The following is a 19275-nucleotide window of genomic DNA, read 5'->3' on the forward strand; positions in this document are numbered from 1 at the left end:
GCCTCTCGTCCTGAAGCACCCACTCAATCAGGGCTAGACTGTATATCTGGCCTACATTATTAATGGAAACAGGACCTGACTCCAGCCTGCCCGGTGGAGAGACCCTAGTCTGCTGTGATGTTTCATGTAGATAGCCAGTCCACCAGTATCCCTTTCTATGGTACCCAACAGGCTGAAGTAGTCCAACAAGATACACACACATAGTAGAAATATGGACTGGACTGATGATATCTAATTCTAACATCTAGATGCCATCTAATTTTAACGAAATTCCGGACATGATCAGCATAGTAAACTCAGGCATCAAGCATGTGTTCAAGCATCTCAGGACAAGACAATCCTGCTTGTCTTCAGGATTCAAGAAAACTTTATTTATCCCCAGAGGGCAATTAAGGGTAAGGCACGTAGAGCAGAAATTGCAACAATGACATTGCAAGCAGACATTGCAACATTGCCCATGTGCAATGGGCAATGAGGTTGTCTTGATGATGAACGAAACTCAAAAGCACAATTTTCAAGTGGAGTCTGAACAGGCTGCAACTCGTCTTGTCATAGGTGACTAGCCTTTAGTTAATTGAACAGCTATTCTTTTCACTTATGGGTCATTTTTATTTCAGTGAGTCCCAAAGGACCACCCCCTTCCACCATCATACTATCACAGAAAGTGGCTAGATTTGTAGAAGGTGTCCAAAAGTTGCCATTTATAACATACTCGTGGACGCTAATTTTCCTCAACATACGATAATGTTAAGCCTCTGGTACAAAATTTGAACGTGTGAGTGAGTGAATTGGATTTAATTATATATTTGTCGACTGAGAATAAACAGGCCATAGTTTAAGTAATGGCAGTGTCAGACAAGTAGCCAATGATGTTACACAGTTGGGGATTTTAGACTAATGACAGCTCTGCGTGTTTGCGTGTGACTCAGAGAGGTGTGGCCTCCCCAGGAAGGCGCACCCTGCCATCCACATTAGTCATTGGTATGGATGTTCCCAAGGCAACACAGCCCTGATTACCGCTTGATGGCAGTTTTGGCCGTGTGCATGTGATTATCAACCCCTGGGTCAAAGGTCATGCATTGGTTGAGAAGTCGGAGAAGCTGGAGATGACATCATCAACATGCTATATCCTGTTGCTCAAAGAATCGCACACCTTTCAATGTAACATTCCTTAAAGAGCTAGTTAAAGGTCCCATGGCATGCTACTTTATGGATGCTTTTATATAGTTGTTAGTGGGCCCCTAATACAGTACTTGAAGAAGTTCAATAAATTCAGCCTGGTGCAGAATTACAGCCACTACGAGCCAGTCCCATAATGGGCTTTCCACAAACGTGCCGATTTTAGAGGCGGGTCAAGGTGGAGGGTGGGTGTGTGGCCCTGAGCAGCTTGCAGCCACGGTACCATGCACTCGTGTTTTCAGTGGATGTATCGCAATGGGAGGCACACCAGCTTTTGGCCATGTTCTGTTAATATTCTAGAACATTCCGGGTGATCCAGTGTCCTGGAGCGCTTTATCTAAATAATATCTATATTATACATAGATATATTAGGGATGGGCATGATTAATTGACGATCGGCTAATTGATCATTAAGAATTTCGTCAATGACGTAAATATTTCCTTGCTAAAACGAATGCTAAAAAAAATCTTTTTACAATTACCATTCGTAATGTTGTTCAGCAGAGAAATAGTCAGCCAAAGACGTTGATGTTGCTTAGCAACCGGACACGATTGGGTTGGTGAGTTACCGGACTACTTGCGGAGTGGTAAGAAAGACGTCAATCAGGCAAAAAATCCACTTTCCTTGACAGCGGTCCAGTTCAGTGTGCATAAAAGTACAGACGGACCAATTGTGAACTGCTGCAACTGCCATCTCTCTAACTTAAAAAGTAGCCGCACCCACCCCAAACCAATCGGAATAAGTGTATACATGTCGATTATAGCGGACACCAGCACCTCTTCTATTCCGCATGGAATTCTATTCCTATCAGACAATTGTATTCCGATTAGCCGCGTTTACATGGACATTAGATTTATAATCGGAATATATCTATTCCTATCATGCAATCCGAATGTACTGTATATATGGCATTTACAAAAGTGGTATGCGTCCGTCCGTATGTCTCGCGCATTCTCGTGTATTCCGATTGAGACGTATATATGATAATTTTCTATTCCGATTGAGCTGTTCTTCCACTTCTAATCGGACCAGAAGTGTCCATGTATACGCGGGAGAATTAACGATCAATTTTCATTGCATTTTGCATATAGCATATAAATAGTTCATTTTGATATAAAAATATTAATGATTAATCGAAAAATATATCGTTAATTCTCTCGACGATTGACTAAGACAATTTAATCGAATGCCCATCCTAATATATATCATATAATATATATTATCACTGCCAAAAGCTGTGTGCGCCTCCAGACGATATTGTGAATCTCAAACGACTCAAACACAATTTTTCTGAATGGCGTGTGAGGTTTCAGAACATGGCATGATCCGTGCTAAGACACATTAAGTATTCATGGCTAACAGTGGTACTACCCCCATGAATTTTAGTGACTACCCAGAGTAACTGTAATTTCACAATTTATAACCTGAAGAAACTTCATTAAGCTGTAATTGGCATCTATTGTACGGGCATCAAAAGACCCCGGAGGCGGCCTTTTCAAACGCCAGAGCAACAAAGAGACTTCACCACCGCCTGTTGTGTAGTTTGCAGCTTCGAGGACGGCATGCGACAACATTTGTAATGATTATGTGTGTTGCACAAGATTGTTATGGCCAATGGAATTTGAACGGCCTGATTTCAATTCAGTCGCATATTCCTAAAAATTACAGGGAGAGAGTTGATCAATTTGTTCCCTATAAGTGTGTGTGTGTGGGTCGACGAGTAAAAACCAGTCATCATGTTTTGATGAACTACCAGGAAAGAAGGGTGTCCTGCGTTCTCTTTGGACAAAATGTCTGTCTTTTGGTCAGTTCTTTATTTTCCAGAAGGGATATCTAAAATACTCCCTCGGGCTGTTAGATGTGTTATCTAGTAAGCCTCAAATCTTTTCCCCCTTTCTTTGCGGTACAAATAACATCATGCATTCCTAAACCAACAGCATTTATCAAAGACCTATTCTACATGGGCTTGACGTCCTGCTTCAACTGCTTCTCTCATACCATGTCGAGCCCATTTAATCCCTGCCCTCTATTGGGTCCAGCTCCCCTTTTTTCCTTCCCCTCCTGAGATTGCTTCCTTTCCACTCTTTATTGCTTTCTCTTCTTCTTCCTCTTGTCTTATCTTGTCCGTTGCTCTCTGGCTTCTCATCCCCCCCGGGGAAGCAGACAGGATTGTTTTGGTGAAGGAGCCCAGATGATCACCCTACCGCCTTCTTGTCAGCCTTCACTTCTGCTCCCCCCCCCCACCCCACCCCACCCCTTCCTCTTCCCCCTTCCACCATTTAACGCTTATCGATGGTGTCCGCCGGTGACTGGATGCTCAGAACAACGGCAGAATCCTGCCCTTCTTGGCTGATGAAGCCGCCCTCCTGGTTGTTGGAATGGCTGCTGCTGCGTTAACCATTTCTTTCAACACAGGTACACTTGCCATCATTGCCAAATGGACCTTACAGCATACTTTATTTTTTATTTAGTTTTATCTCTCATAAGACCCCATATCTAAAATTTTGAAGTCAATTAAATCAGTGTGTTTCTCTGGCCACAGTGTCTTTCATGACTCAGTATCAATATTGCAATACACATAGATAGATTGAGAGATGTGTTGATTTCAGTTTGAAACCTGGGCCAGAAGGGACACACGGGCATGCACTCACGTGTGCCGTTTCAGATTATAATTGTTCAAGTATTCCTCCAAAGAGTTATTCATGACATGACAGGTTGGTTGATATACATGACAGAAAGATGTTCAATCCAAACATTTGTCTGTTATACATTTCTGTGAGCAGGGACATTGCCTTTGAAGGCAGTACATCTTGGCAACGAACCGCTGTGATTGGCCATGCAGCTCAGGGAAAAATCATTGGGGATTAATTCCTTTGCAGCCACTCTAGAATCAAAGCAACAGTGATTGCTCAGAAACTTGTTTGCGGAAGCTCCACCTGGTGATTGAGATGACTGTAGGATGTGGTGGCACAGCGGGCCGAGCTAATGGCCGGTTCTCGGTGTGTTTGGCTGGACTGGATCTAGCAGTGAGTTTCTTGGTGTGTTCAGGTGGAGTGGATCCAACAGCAGGTGGTGAAGAGAAGGATCAAGAGGGATTACAAGCAGGTCCCTCCCCTTTCCCTCACAAGCCCAGCCAACTCCAGTCCAGCCCAAAACAACATCTTCTATAATGACGGAAAGTGGAACAGTATGTGGTATATTGTGAGTATGTAACAAAGCACCTGATCTAGCTATGGGTATAATGTAGCCCCTCATTTAACCATGAATATAATGTAGCCCCTGATTTAACCATGAATATAATGTAGCCCCTGATTTATCATGAATATTATGTAGCCCTAGCCTGGTTCTACCAGACTCTCGTACTTCACTTCATTTCATTTCATTTGTACAGAGAGTCTGGACCTAATCAATTGACAAACGTTAACTCACTTGAAGGCGGGTGTCTGTTGAAGTTTAAAATGATTGGATCTGCCCAGTGCCACTCTGGATCTGCCATAACCAATCGCTAACGTTTGGTTGTGACGTATGTCATGCGCCGGGAATCACGCGCAGGTTGTACACAAACCAAACACCTTGCGCGTCTGCACGAAAATGTCCGTCAACGACAGCTGCAGGTTTTGTTCGTCGAATTTAATTTATCAGGGAAAAATTGCACATTGTAAATCAACTACCGACCTACAACAACAACTCAAACTGGCGTACTGTTCGCTGATTGGGGGCCGCTTTGGCGGCACCAGAAAACCAAATTACATACAGCAGGTCCAGACCTAGTACTGAAGGGAAATTCAAATTGAGCGGAAGTACTTAGGCGGGCGGAGCCAGGCTAATGTAGCCCCTGATCTAGCTATGAATATAATGTAGCCCCTAATTTAACCATGAATATAATGTAGTCCCTAATTTAACCATGAATATAATATAGGACCACTTTTCTTATAACCATGAATAATTAATGTAGTACTTGTTTTCCTTTTAATCATGAACATGAGTTATATAGGACCGGTTCTGTAAATATATTACCGGAATCCAACAAAATCCAGTTTCACAAACTCTCATGCCCCTGAGATCAGTGTGTCGGCAAATATTCTTCTGTCAATAGTTAACTGGGAGTAGATAAGTCACAACACTTTGACCTCACACTAGGCCATCTGTACCGTGCCCAAGTCCATTTGAAACCTGTTCCATACTCAAGTACGATTGCCCCCCCCCCCCCCCGCTGTGCCGCTGGCCTGTGCTTACACTAGGCAATCTCAACTGGGCTCGAGTACGGTTGCCTCTTGTACCTACGTCATCACCAAGCTTCCGATGCTTAGTAGAACAACAAAGAGAACACAATTGACACTTTACTGACTTTGTTGCTTATTTGGAGCCGTTCTACTCAGATACAGCCCTCCCTCACTGAGTGTTTTTACCCTGCCAATTAGGCCGTTTTATGCATGCCTTTTTCGCAGCACGGTCCGCGTTTACACACTGAGGTAAATTGCCTGCTTGAGCTAGAACCCCAATTTACCCTCCCGAACCCTGCACACATTGGTGGTTTATTGGGTTTCATTCGGTTTTAAATGCGATGGCTCCACGGTTCCAGAGGGGGACGGGGGACGGGGGACGACTTGGTTAGTGGGAACTAGTTCTAGAACTGCTGATCATGTGAGAGAAGGCGACGCAGTCGTATTAAACAAAGACGTTGAAAGATGGTGCGATCTACGAGAGAGACGCAGAGGAACTGTCCTTACAGGGCTTTTGTCTGGTCAGAAAAATAAAGAATATGCTGGCGTTTTTGCACTTGTAATTAATCGCGTTTGTAGCCTACACTCAGACGTGAACTTATTCTTGTCTTCATTCATCAAAAAATAAAAACATTTGCAATTATGTAAATTATTCTAAAGAGGTCTAGCCTTCTCCAGTGAACCAAGAAACCACGATTTAACCATGAATACCGTGACGAATGGGGGGATTTTGATTAAAAACTCAACTTCACTATCGCACCAACGTGAATCCACTCGTAAACCGCTTGCCACCATGTTTGTTGTTTAATGGGAAGAAACAATATATAGTCGCATGGACTATATGTCAAATAAAAGCATTCCCGAGTATGCAAATTATTCGAAAGAGGTCTAGACTCCGTGCGCAGCCCCGCCTTCTCCAGTGAACCAAGAAACCGTGATTCAACAATGAAAACCGTGAAGGACGGGGGAATTTTGATCAAAAACTCAACTTCACTATCGCACCAACGTGAACCCACTCGTAAACTGCTTGCAACCAAGCTTATTGTTTAATGGGAAGAAAGGGTTGCATGGATTATGCGTCATCCAGTTTAGGTTGCGTAGCCGTACGTGTGCACGTGTCGGCTCTTTAGGATCTGTACCGTGGCCTGAGCACACCTCTCCTAAGTGTGCTCAGGCCACGGAATTGAACTGTATTTCAGTAAGGTTGGCGTGCTCACACTAGCCAATTGCTCTATACTTTAGGGGTGCAGAGGTGTCAAACGGACTTGGGCACGGTACAGATGGCCTAGTGTGAGTGCGCCCTCAGTCTCCATGTCTCTTTCTCTCTCTACTCCCCCTACTGGTCAGAGTGTTTAATGTTCCTCTGCCTCCCTTCTGTATCTCAGCACTGTAACGACGACGTGCACAACTGCCAGTCAGACATGAACATCATGGGGGCGTGGAAGAGGGGCTACACGGGGAAGGACGTTGTGGTCACCATCCTGGACGACGGCATCGAGCACAACCACCCAGACCTCCTCCACAACTACGTGAGTGTGTGAGTGTGGAGGGGGAGAGAGAATGTGTGGGTGTTCAGATTTCGGGCATAGCTGTAATTTTGACCTTTTACCTTTTAGGACCCGCAGGCCAGCTTTGACGTCAACGGTAACGACATGGACCCCATGCCCCGCTACGACGCCAGCAACGAAAACAAGTAAGACTCTGTCTACATCCAGTCTGTCTGTCTACGTACTAGTCTGTCTATGTCCATAGCAGTCCGTCTGTCTACGTCCAGTCTGTCTTTCTACGTACATGTCAGTCGGCCTACGTACCAGTCTGTCTACGTCCAAACCTGTCTGTCTGACTACATCCATACCTGTCTTTCTCTCTAAAAGTCCATACCTGTCTGTCCGTCTGTCAGGCTATGACCATATCTATCTGTGTCTGCGTCCATACATTTCTATCCGTCATTCTATCTTTGTCTACATCAATACCTCTCTCTCGGTCTGTCATACATCCATATCTGTCGGTCTATTTCTATGTCTCTTTACGTCCGTACCTGTCTGTCTATGTTTCAATTGAGTGTTTTGGTTTACCTCTCAGGTCTGAAATTAAACCAAACTTCTATTACATTGATTGTGTCTCATCCCATGTTGTATATTATCAATCAAGATAGAATAGTTGTTCAACTGTATACATTTGCTTGCATGTGTGATGTGTGTATCTTGGTGCAGAAGTGTAGCACAAGCTGAGGTCAAGGTTGGTACACATCCGTAAGTCGCAGGGTAGCCAAGTGTCTCAGTATCACGTACATGGGCTGTGTCTGCTATAGTTGGTTGGGTTTGATTCCCTGAGACAACATTCACATCTAAATTCCTGAATTCCTCTAATCATCATAACAGATTCTACTCGTGTTTTCTGCCATCCTCAAATTTGTGTCTCTCTCTCTCTCTCTCTCTCTCTCTCTCTCTCTCTCTCTCCTCTCTCTCTCTCTCTCTCTCTCTCTCTCTCTCTCTCTCTCTCTCTCTCTCTCTCTCTCTCTCTCTCTCTCTCTCTCTCTCTCTCTCTCTCTCTCTCTCTCTCTCTCTCTCTCTCTCTCTCTCTCTCTCTCTCTCTCTCTCTCTCTCTCCGTTTTAAGGCATTTATACACATGAGAAAGCATTCATGTGAGACATCTTCAGAAAGATTAGATTCTCCACAAAAGACAATTCCAACCCCAAACAAAATAAAAAACATTTAACAAAATGTGTTATTAGGGGGCCAATGGGTGGAGGCAACATATTGTAATTGTTGGTTATAATATTCCGCCACGTTTGACTCACACATTCTAAACTGCTTGCACGCTTTTAATGAAACTTCCTACAGCTCTAGAGGCTGACTCAAGATTAACAGAGAACAAATATTACACTGATTGGCCCATGGTGGCGCTATAGCAATCAACCGAAAATGCAAACCTTGAACTATATATATATATTAGAGCTGTCAAGCGATTAAAATATTTAATCGTGATTAATCGCATTAATGTCATAGTTAACTCACGATTAATCGCAAATTCTTTTTCTATGCTAAATATCCCTTGATTTCTTTGTCCCATTAATTCTTCTCATTTTAATTCTCTTATCAACATGGTGAAGTGCATCGGCTTGCCTTGTGCAAATGATTTTTTATTGATAACAACATTGGCATATATTGATCAAAACAGGACGATACAAAAAAAGAGCCTATAGTGCAATTAAATGACTGCTTTGAGTAAATGTCATTTGAACATAGCAGTCAGGCTACTGCTTCTTTGTTTTGAGCCAAAAAAAAATTATTATTATTTTTTAAAATATAATAATTGCGTTAATCGCGCAATAAAAAATGAACGCCGTTAAAATTGGTTTGCGTTAACGCCGTTAATAACGCGTTTAACTGACAACTCTATATATATATATACACACACACACACACACACACACACACACACACACACACACACACACACACACACACACACACACACACACACACACACACACACACACACACACACACACTCACTCTTAGGTCCTGTTTACACGAGGACGCTTGCAGGTAAAAACGACAAAATATTTTATCGGAAGTGCATTTCGTTTGGACAGTGACAGCGTTTTTGGGGCTTGAAAACGCAAAAATCTGAAACCACCCTCCAGAGCGGAAAACTTGAATACGCTCCACCGTAGCGTTTCCGTCTACATTGCCAAGACGGAAAACTCTGCTCTGATCTGCTCACGTTGTGTACGCGTTTACGTCGCATACATGCCCCAGTACAGGGAAATGAACAAACATGTTGGATTATTTCCATGCGTCGGACCAACGTACTAGCAAGCTGCTCGGGCAACTCTAATAAACTTACAGGATTTTTTCCAGGAAATGTACAGGATATGTACAGATAGTATTACTGAACAGAGAATGATCTGTAATTATGTTTTGGTTTTCGCGGCGCAGATAAGAGAAGAAGGAAGATTCTACGCATGTGCTCAGACATGGCAGTGTTGTGTGATAATGTATCACAGCACCACCTAGCCGCCTGACATGCATACCCCAATCGAATTCCACACACTTTTGCGTCACCTTATGCAGATTTATGCACCTTACCAGATTTCCTCCCGAAAACGCTTTTCTAAAAGCGGAATAAAAAGTGAAGACACGACGCCACTTTTGCGTCTTCTGTTCAGACCGTCATCATGTAAACGTAGCCTAAATCAAACAGTCTTCGAAACCATATCAGTCTGTGACTAAAACTGATCAAGACTAATTGACTCTTTGTTTTACCTTAGTTGTTTGTGCTATGGCCCTATAGTACTAAGGGGTTACCAACTGATAATGCAGTATGGTTTCAATCTAAAACATTCAGGCTGAAACTAAATCTTACAATTAAGCTTTATTCACTAGCTAAGTAGTATCCAAATTATTTTTTTCTCAATCTCACAAGTTGTATCTTTATTTTGGTTCTAAGGTTTAATATCATAGCCCTTGCTTTTGTGTAGATATTTTTTACTTTGGGTATGTTATTTTCAGAAAAATAGGCCTAGTGATGAAGTCTAGTGTGAGTCTTAGTTCTGGATTCAATCTCAAAATGCAATTTCATGTGTTTTGAATCCTGGGAACTAACCTAACCTAAAGGCAGTGGTGGGCAGAGTAGCTTAAAAATGTACTCAAGTAATAGTACTGTTACTTTAAGATTATAATTACTCAAGTAGAAGTAAAAGTACTCGTAAAAATAATTACTCAAGTAAGAGTAAAGAAGTATGCAGTGAAAAGACTACTCAAGTACTCAAGAGTACAAGTACTGAGTTTCTCCGATTAATTTTTTAAATAAACAGAGCAACACAAACGGTACAAAATAGACACCAACAAATATAAAACAGCAATGTTCAAATAAAGATAATGTAAATAACATCCTTTTAAATAAAATAAATAAGGTCTTTAAAAATAACCCTTTAATACATAACCCTTGAACTAAAACAATACCAAATTAAATCTTTGCAAAATTAAATACATCAACCTTTAAATAAAATTAAAATAAATTCGGTTTATCCAAAATTATATTAATTAAAACCAATACACGTATAACTGTTAACTAACATTATTAACAAAGTACATCCATGGAATCAGCCGTTCAAAACCAGTCTGCATGAATCGTATGACAACTGGATGGCAGGGGATGCGGACAAGGAATACACCGCAGGGGAGAACATGAGAGCCCCAGCTCGCCGCATAGTTGTGTGTGTGTGTGTGTGTGTGTGTGTGTGTGTGTGTGTGTGTGTGTGTGTGTGTGTGTGTGTGTGTGTGTGTGTGTGTGTGTGTGTGTGTGTGTGTGTGTGTGTGTGTGTGTGTGTGTGTGTGTGTGTGTGTGAGAGACACTGTTCGAGCCTGCATGAGAGTTCAATGTTGTCATTAGCTGTAACGTCTTTCTGACCAATCGCAGTTCAAGGCCGACCTGGGCTGTGCCACTTCGGGAGGGGGCGCTCAGTTACTCCCCTCGAGACAAAACCGAATTGGTTGCGACGTTGACCCGGCGCCCCCCGAAACGTTAACGGGCCGCAGGGAATTTTCCCAACTCTCCCGATTACCACTCTGCGTTGTGCGTGCGTGCGTGCCTGTGTGTGTGTGTGTGCAGGCGTTATTCAATTGCCTCTCGGCCGCTTGTACCCGCGATCTCGTCCTTTCGGCCATCACCCAACCCTCATGACCATAAGTGAGGATAGGAACCAAGATCGACCGGTAGATCGAGAGCTTTGCCTTGCGACTCAGCTCTCTTTTCGTAACAACGGTGCGGTAAAGCGAACGCAATACCGCCCCCCGCTGCTCCGATTCTCCGGCCAATCTCACGCTCCATAGTACCCTCACTCGCGAACAAGACCCCGAGGTACTTTAACTCCTTCACTTGGGCTAAGGAATATTCACGTGATAGAAATAGATCTCGCATGTAATAAAAGAAAAGATCTAAAAAAACAAAGTAACGACCGTCACGTAGCCAAATGGAACGGTGTAAAAGTACCGTTCTTTCTTCAAATATTTACTCAAGTAAAAGTATGTTGCAATAAAACTTTTTTTTTTTTATCCAAAAAGTTACTCAAGTATTTGTAACGGAGTAAATGTAGCGCGTTCCTACCCACCTCTGCCTAAAGGCTACTATGATTGACATAGGTTTGCTTTGCCTTGTATCTGTGTTTGAAGAAATTTGATCTTCATTGTTGGCCCCAAAAGTAGCGTAGACCAGCTTCACACATTTTATGTAAAGTGGTTCAATAAACACACAGGATTGAAAAACAAACACCGCCCTTTCTCATCGTTGAGCGGACGGAGATTCATTTTTAGCGCCTCAGTGTGCAGGGTAGTGTCCACAACTCGTGAAGTTTGCTACCTGTAGGAACACAGGTGGAACAGTGACTAAAGAGAGCAGGGGTCTTTACAAGCTTTGACCGTTATAATTATTTATTGCACTTTGGTCAATAAAGGCACTGTACATTATCCCGTGAGGCCCTGACACTAGCTGAACTATCTGCGACAAAGGCCGACTGTTATGGGTTTCCACTGGAGGGTGCGGGTCGGTTCAGTCTGCAAAGGTGCGGCATGGGTCACGTTTCCACCGCAAAAAGTGGCCGTGATCCGGACTGAGACGTATTGAGCCGTACTTGTCTCGCAGTACTGCTCCGTTGGAGTACTGAGACGCCTGTAAGGGTGCCAGCAAGTTCGAGCTACACAAGCCGTCTGTTGATTGGTTGACAGAATCGCACTTCCGTGCGACAGGGGGATAAAAACAAACAAACACATTACCCATGAGGTATTTCTGGACAACGGCGAAAGCTAAGTTTATTGAAGTTGAATGTTGTGCTAAAGTTTGCCGTCCTTCTTGGACGTCCTACATTGTTGCTGTTTGTTCATTGTGCGCGTTCTTCTTTTTCCTTGGATTTATTAGCAGGCTTCACTGTGTGGGGCTGCTATGAGGTATCTCTAAATGTATCTCTTTCCAGCTTGTCGTTGAAATATCGCAGATTTTATTGTGGATTCCGTAAGTTCAATATAGATTAAAGTTCACCAGTCGAATGAATTAGTACTTATGTCCTTTCGACTTCGTACCGTTTGGGCCGTTGTTGGCCGTTCTGCTAATGAATGCTGATTGGTTAGGGATGGACTTGGACTGATGGTGTGTCCCTGAATCCTCGGATGACGGCCTTCCGAGTTGCGCTTTTGTCATTTCAAGTGTCGGAGCATTTAAAGCGTTCCTGTTCGTCTTCGTGATTGTATCATGAAATTGGCTAGTCGTTGTTTATTGTTAACTACATTAGTCTCTTTAGCACACCAGCCCGAAAACAAACGACCCGACTTAACATTGTATTGCACACATAGCAAGACCATGTAATGTATAAATTGGTGACCGGAATAAAGTAGCATTGTAATCCAGTGTGTAAGAGCATTTAAAATCGACATTAAAATGACGATTAAAAAAAAGGGGGGGGCGTGACTCTAAGAAATGCCTTAACCCATTTAGGCCTAAAACGCCTACTAAAAAAGGCCTTTTTATGCCTAAGAACTTTTCTGTAAACCCCCTCTCAAAACCTGAAGGTTTTGAGAACACTATTCAAAGCTTGTCAACGCCTAATAAAACCTTAATTTCTCAGGCTCTATAGCAGATAAAAACATGAGGTAAAAGGCATTTGAGAGATTAATTCTTTGGCTGTCAACTTGACTGACTTGCTTGGCCATAAACTTCAACTGCATATTTTTAAAAAATCAATAGACATCAAAAACATCAAGAACATTTTGAAAATCAATACAGATCTGCTTCTATGTCATACTTTTGAGGTACCAAAGTGACAAGTGATAGACACTGAAACACAGATATAGAACAAAACCAAAACAGAGGGTTACTTCTTCTTTACCTAATAATTTCAATTTTTATTAATGTTCATTTTCTTTGTTGTATTATTTTGATGGATCATATTATCATCATAATTATTATCCATAATCATCAATTATTATCAGTGACTTGTGACATAACGTATTGTAATTAGTATCAGGATCAAATCATTATCATCAGACATGAATTATTATCGTAAGAATAATCTATAATTGTCATTTGTATTGTTTTTATGTATCATATATATTATTCAAATCATCCATTATTATCAGTGACTTGTGACATAACGCATTGTAATTAGTATCAGGATCAAATCATTATCATGTATCCCCATGGCCAGACACAGTCCCACGAACGTCTTCATTTCATGGATTGTGACGGGATCCCACTTGCTGTTCGAAGGCGTTGCACTCCGCGTTTGCTCTGCATAGAGGTTGGTTTGCGTTATAAGACGCATCCACATTTCTTCCGTGAAGATATGGGAGAATACCTGCACCGGTGTTATAACATCTGGCATTGGCAGCTCGATCTTTATGCCAGGTTGGCGATTGAATGGAATCTTTTCCCGCGAGTGAAAGTTGCCACTCTTCCACTCGTTCGCGAAGCCTTCAAACTCGCTCAAATCCTCTTCTTCCCCAAACATCGCTTGAATCCATTGCTCTCTTACCACGCGATCAGATGGTAAAATATTTTTTATATCTAATTCAAGTTAGATATATCTAATTCATCTAAGTTATCTAATTCAGTGTCTTCGATGTCACTAACTTCACTCGAATGTGTGATGTTCGATGCCATATTCGATCGCTTCGGCGATTTAAAGTTTAAACGTCCCACTGACTAAAACATGATCCACGTGTATTTCGACCAATAGAATGCTTCGCTATTAATTTAAAAAAAATCCCAAGCATCTCGTTCGCTCACCCCAAGAATATATCAACCAATCACAGTGAGTATAACTGGTCATTTGCCTTGAAAAAGACCGCATTGCTGAAATGACACAGACGCGTTTCCGGTCTCAATGGTAACTACGCATAGATGCGTGTTCCGGTCTTAAAGGTAAATACACACGTATGCGTGATCCGGTCTGAATGGGTTTAAAGTGGAAAGGAAGCAATCAAATAAACAGATGTCTATAGCACTAGTTAAATATTTCAATATACCATAAATACAAATAAAGTCGGAAATATGAACCATTATTCAGAATAAAGCACAAACAAGTTGCATAAATTATAATGTTTTCAGCCTGTGCGCCGCCATCTCTGTTTCAGAATACGATGACGTCATGGGAATGGTTGGTAACATTCTATGTTGTTTACATAGCGGCTCATAGCCTCACTAGCCGCGTTTACATGGCACATCTGATCCGCATAGATTTCTATGCGGCATAGATCTGTTCCTAAAATGTGTTCCCAATGTACTGTATACATGGCAGTAACAAAAGTGTCCGTTATGTCTTTCGCGCACACCTGACAAAACTCTGGACCGGCGGCGACATAATGGATGTCTTATCACTATCGGGGATTTTAAATTTGATTTTAATGAAAGCACAGCAGGAGAGAGCTTTTTCTCTGCCTGCTGCTTCAATTAAGAAGGAGGAGGACAGCGCAGCAACGTATTATTATATATTAACCCTAAGCTCCGCCGCAAACATGAGGAATTTGGATGCGAGTCCGCAGCCAAGACTGGTGGGAGAGAGTGGTCTTACGGGAATTTAGTGACCAGGAATCCTCGAAGGTCCAATTGCGAACTACTGCAGCTGCCATCTCTCTAAGTTAAGAAGTATGTTAACGTTCAGCCTGCAAAAGTACAAGTAGTAGCCTACTCATTTACAGTTATCTCGGACGCACGCGGACACTACGATACGCAAACACGTCATTAATAAACACCCATGTCCCGTCGCTTAGCAACCGGACACGCTTACCGGACTACTTTTACGGAGTGATAACAAAGACGTGAATCAGGCAATAAATCCACTTTCCTTGACAGCGGTGAAGTTCGGTGTGCTTAAAAGTACAGACGGAGCTCAGTGGACCAATTGCGAACTACTGCGGCTGCTCTAAGTTAAACCCCGATCTATTCGGAATAAGTGTATACATGGCGATTAAAACGGACTACACCCCCACTTCTATTCGGCATAGAATCTATGCCGAACAGATAATTGTATTCCGAATGAGGCGTATACATGATCATTTTCTGTTCCGCATAGACAGATGTGTCCATGTAAACGCGGCTACTGGAGGTGATAATAACTGACATCTCCCGGCTCTGCCCGTCCACAGGATGTTGTTTACAGCTATGAAAAGTAGTACACGGGTGCAGCAGCTGGGCTACCACGCTGTCTTACAGTTCGTTCATTTCATGATACATGTAATTGTCGTGCCATTTGGGTGTGCACATGAATATGCGAAATAGTGCAACCGACGGTGTTTGCAAATGGATTATTTCCGAAATCAATGGATTATTTGGCGATGGATTAGAAATGATCAAGAGCATGGAGCGAGTCTGCAAACAAGACAATCTTCGAACAGTGAGTGTACTAATTTCTGTTTCTCTAGTACTAGAAGCTAAGTTTACCTCTCGTTCCTCTGCCTGGCAAGCGCGTTTCTGCACTCTTTCTCTGCGCATAAGAGCAGCGCCCGGGTCCGATTTGACAGGTCTGTCCGTGTCTCCATCACTAGCCACTAAAATTAAAAATTGTTGGCACAGCATCTGGCTTCAGCCGATTGGTGGGACAGCAAAAGCTCCCTCTCAATGTAATCAGCCTCTATAAAGTGGTCGCTACATACTCTCTGCCCTCATCCCATTCGGGGGCTGAGGCGTTTCAGATGCAGCTAACCATCTTTGGAGCAGTTTAGGCTTCTTGACAGGAATGACATGGCAATGAACTATTTTACCACTCTCTTTTACCCGATATATTTGTTTGAACATCCAGGGGCAATACAAAATGACCCCCCTGTTCTTCTTCCAAGATTTGACATGTTTATTTGAAAGCGCTAACCATTCTGATGACGTAGCGCCTGCATTTTTAAAACATGGCCGCGCCCTAGTTGCGAAAGTCGTTATCAACATTTCATTTTCCAGTGAAACTACTTGAATTTCAGGTTTAATGAAAATCCATCCGTATTCTCAAAAATGAAAAAGCAACCAAAAAATGGTCACAGTTCTCATTGCTTCATTTCCACTTTAAAGGTCCCATGACATGCTATTTTATGTATCTTTAATATAGGTATTAGTGGGCAACTAACACAGTATTCAAAGACGTTCCCGAAATTCAGCCGGGTGCAGAGTTACAGCCACTCCGAGCCAGATCCGCACATTGAGCTTCCCCCAAATGCGCTGTTTTGGTGGGCGTGTCAAGGAGGAGGGTGGGGTGGTGGGCCCTGAGCAGCTTGCAGCCACGGAACGGTACCATGCCCTCTGTTTACAGTGGAGTGATCGCAATGGCGAGGCGCAAACAGCCTTTAGCCGTGTTCTGTAATATTCTAGAACACACGGGAGTCCTGGAGCTCTATATCTAAATATTATCATATAGCCTACACCAGGGGTGCCCAACCAGTCGATCGCGGTCTTACCAGTAGATCGCCGACAGATCCCAAGTCCGATCGCGAGGGGTGAAGAAAAAAAAAAAGAAAGAAGATTTTTATTTTTTATTTTTTTTAATGAAATTAAATTTGTGCGGGACATATACGCGCGGTAGCGCATGTGCTGTTAACAGCAGTTGAAAAGCCGTCAACAGTAGTTACCCACTCCTAAACGTTGGCATGGCTGAGGGGAAACAAGCTAAGACCTACCATTTTCACCCTGAGTGGGAGGAAGATTATTGATTATCGTTGAGAAGGTGCCGTGCGCAGACGGAATGAAACCCCCACTGCGCAGACGGAATGAAACCCACCCCCCCCCCCCCCCCCCCCCCCCCCCCGTCAACAATTGTTCTCTACCCCCCCCCACCCCCCCCCCCCCCCCCCGGCTTGAAAGGTAGGTTTGCTGGTAGATCTCGGGAGGTTGGCTACTTGAAAAGTAGATCTTAGGTCAAAAAAGGTTGGGCACCCCTGGCCTACACAGATAACTATATCATATAATATATATTATCACGGCCAAAAGCTGTGTGAGCCGATATTATGAATCTCAAACGACCGCGTTGGGTTCTTCAACGTCCACATCAATGTGAATACACACACTGTAACGCAAGTGTTTCTTGTCGGTTCTTCTACGTGTCTTGTATTTCCACAACGAGACTGTCGTGGGGGTTATCTGAGCCATGGTTGAGAAGGAATTGGGGGAAAGGAACTTTGTTTGACTCGCTGAAGTACATGAACTGCGACATGCCGCGAGGCACCATCGCCCAGCAGCGGGCAGCCGGCAGCGCGCGGTTCAGTCGACTTCAGGTTGATGTGAAAGTGGAAGAACCAGAGACGTCGCAGAACCCGACAAAGTCGTTTGTGATTCATAATATCGTCTGGAGGCGCACACAATATGTTATATGATATAGATATCTATGTATTATATGATATTATTTAGATATAGAGCTCCAGGACTGTAACGCAAGTGTTGTACACTTCCTTGTTATTTGGATAACCGTTCTGCTGTTGGTGTGATGGCGCATAACACGTCAGACTCTCGTCTCTGGTATTTCTACAACGAGACTCGTATTCGGGGTTATCTCAGCCAAGGTTGAGAATGAATTGGGGGGAAAGGAACTTTGGCTTTGACTCCCTCAAGAACATGAGCCACGACATGGAGGAGAAAGGGATTGTTGGCGGCGAATGTCTCCCGCTTGAGCCCCGCTGAGGGACCACCGCCGGAGGCGGAGGTGCATAAGCGCTGCCCGGCAAAGATCCCTTTCTCCTCCTTGAATAAGGCCCATGAAGTAGCCATACCCCTTGTGGAGTGGGCCCTCAAGCCATTGGGGGCTGCAAGCCCCTACTTTCATAAGCAAGAGATATAGCCTCTACAATCCAGTGGGATAGCCTCTGGCGGGACAAAGGCTTGCCTCTATGGGGAGTGGCCCAGGACACGAACAGCTGATCCCCTTTCCGAAAAGCTGCTGACCGACTCGCATATACATGTAGGGCCCGTACCGGGCATAATGTATTGAGTCTCTGCTCCTCCGCAGAGGAGAACGGAGGCGGGTGAAAAGCCGACAGTTCCACCGTGAGACACCTATAGGTCGACTCAACCACCTTAGGCACAAAAGCCGGATTGGGCCGCAGACAGACCTTGGAGATCCCCGGAGCAATCTGCAAGCAGGAAGGACGGATAGACAATGCCTGTAAATCACTCACACGCTTAGCTGGTTTAAAGCTAAGAGCAACACCACCTCAGCGACACAAACTTCATCTCCACCGTTCCCAACGGCTCAAAAGGGTGATGAGACAGGGCATCCAGCACCACCGATAAATCCCACAAAGGGACCAGGGGCCTGGAAACTGGGAGCTGCGACGCGCCCACCCCTTCATGAAGCGGACCAAACAAGGGATGCTGCCCTGCAGGCTTATCCCCCAAAGCCAACATGACAAGCTGAGATGGCCGCCAACTACACTTTAATCGTGGAAAAGGCCTTACCCTTTTCCAATAATCCCTGTAGGAAACACAGTAGGTCCACCACGGAACACTGATATGGAATGGCGTGCCTCGAGTCGCACCAGTGCTCAAAAACCCGCACTTGCCACTGTAGAGCCGATGCGGAGTGGAAAGGGCCTTGCATTCTGAATGGTGTCAACGACCTGTGCAGGCAGTCCTGCCGCATTCAAGTTCCACTCTCGAGCGGGCCAAGCCCAGAGCGCTACGCAGTCCGGATGCGGATGGTAAAACTTCCTCGCCCGCTTGGAGAGGCGAGCTCCCTGCGCAGGGGAAGGGGCCATCGGGCTCGCCCGCAGGAGTTGCACTATTTCCGCCACCCAATGGTTGGATGGCCACCGCGGCGCTATCAGGGATTAGCGACAGGACTCTGTTCTCTCACCCTGGCTAGGGTGGGGGAGATCAGGCTGAGCAGGGGGGGAAGGATATAG

General features: G+C 44.0%; 1 protein-coding gene across 1 annotated transcript in view; it reads left to right on the plus strand.

Annotated features, from left to right (window-relative positions):
- LOC130401510 (proprotein convertase subtilisin/kexin type 5-like) overlaps nucleotides 1-19275 on the plus strand; it is an 81580-nt gene that overhangs the window by 6189 nt on the left and 56116 nt on the right. Inside the window, exons 3-5 of the mRNA XM_056605319.1 lie at nucleotides 4229-4381; nucleotides 6789-6932; nucleotides 7020-7096. Of these exons, the coding sequence (XP_056461294.1) occupies nucleotides 4229-4381; nucleotides 6789-6932; nucleotides 7020-7096 (374 nt within the window). The remainder of the gene's footprint in view (nucleotides 1-4228; nucleotides 4382-6788; nucleotides 6933-7019; nucleotides 7097-19275) is intronic.

This window comes from Gadus chalcogrammus, chromosome 13, assembly GCF_026213295.1.
Source record: "Gadus chalcogrammus isolate NIFS_2021 chromosome 13, NIFS_Gcha_1.0, whole genome shotgun sequence".
Lineage (NCBI taxonomy): Eukaryota > Metazoa > Chordata > Actinopteri > Gadiformes > Gadidae > Gadus > Gadus chalcogrammus.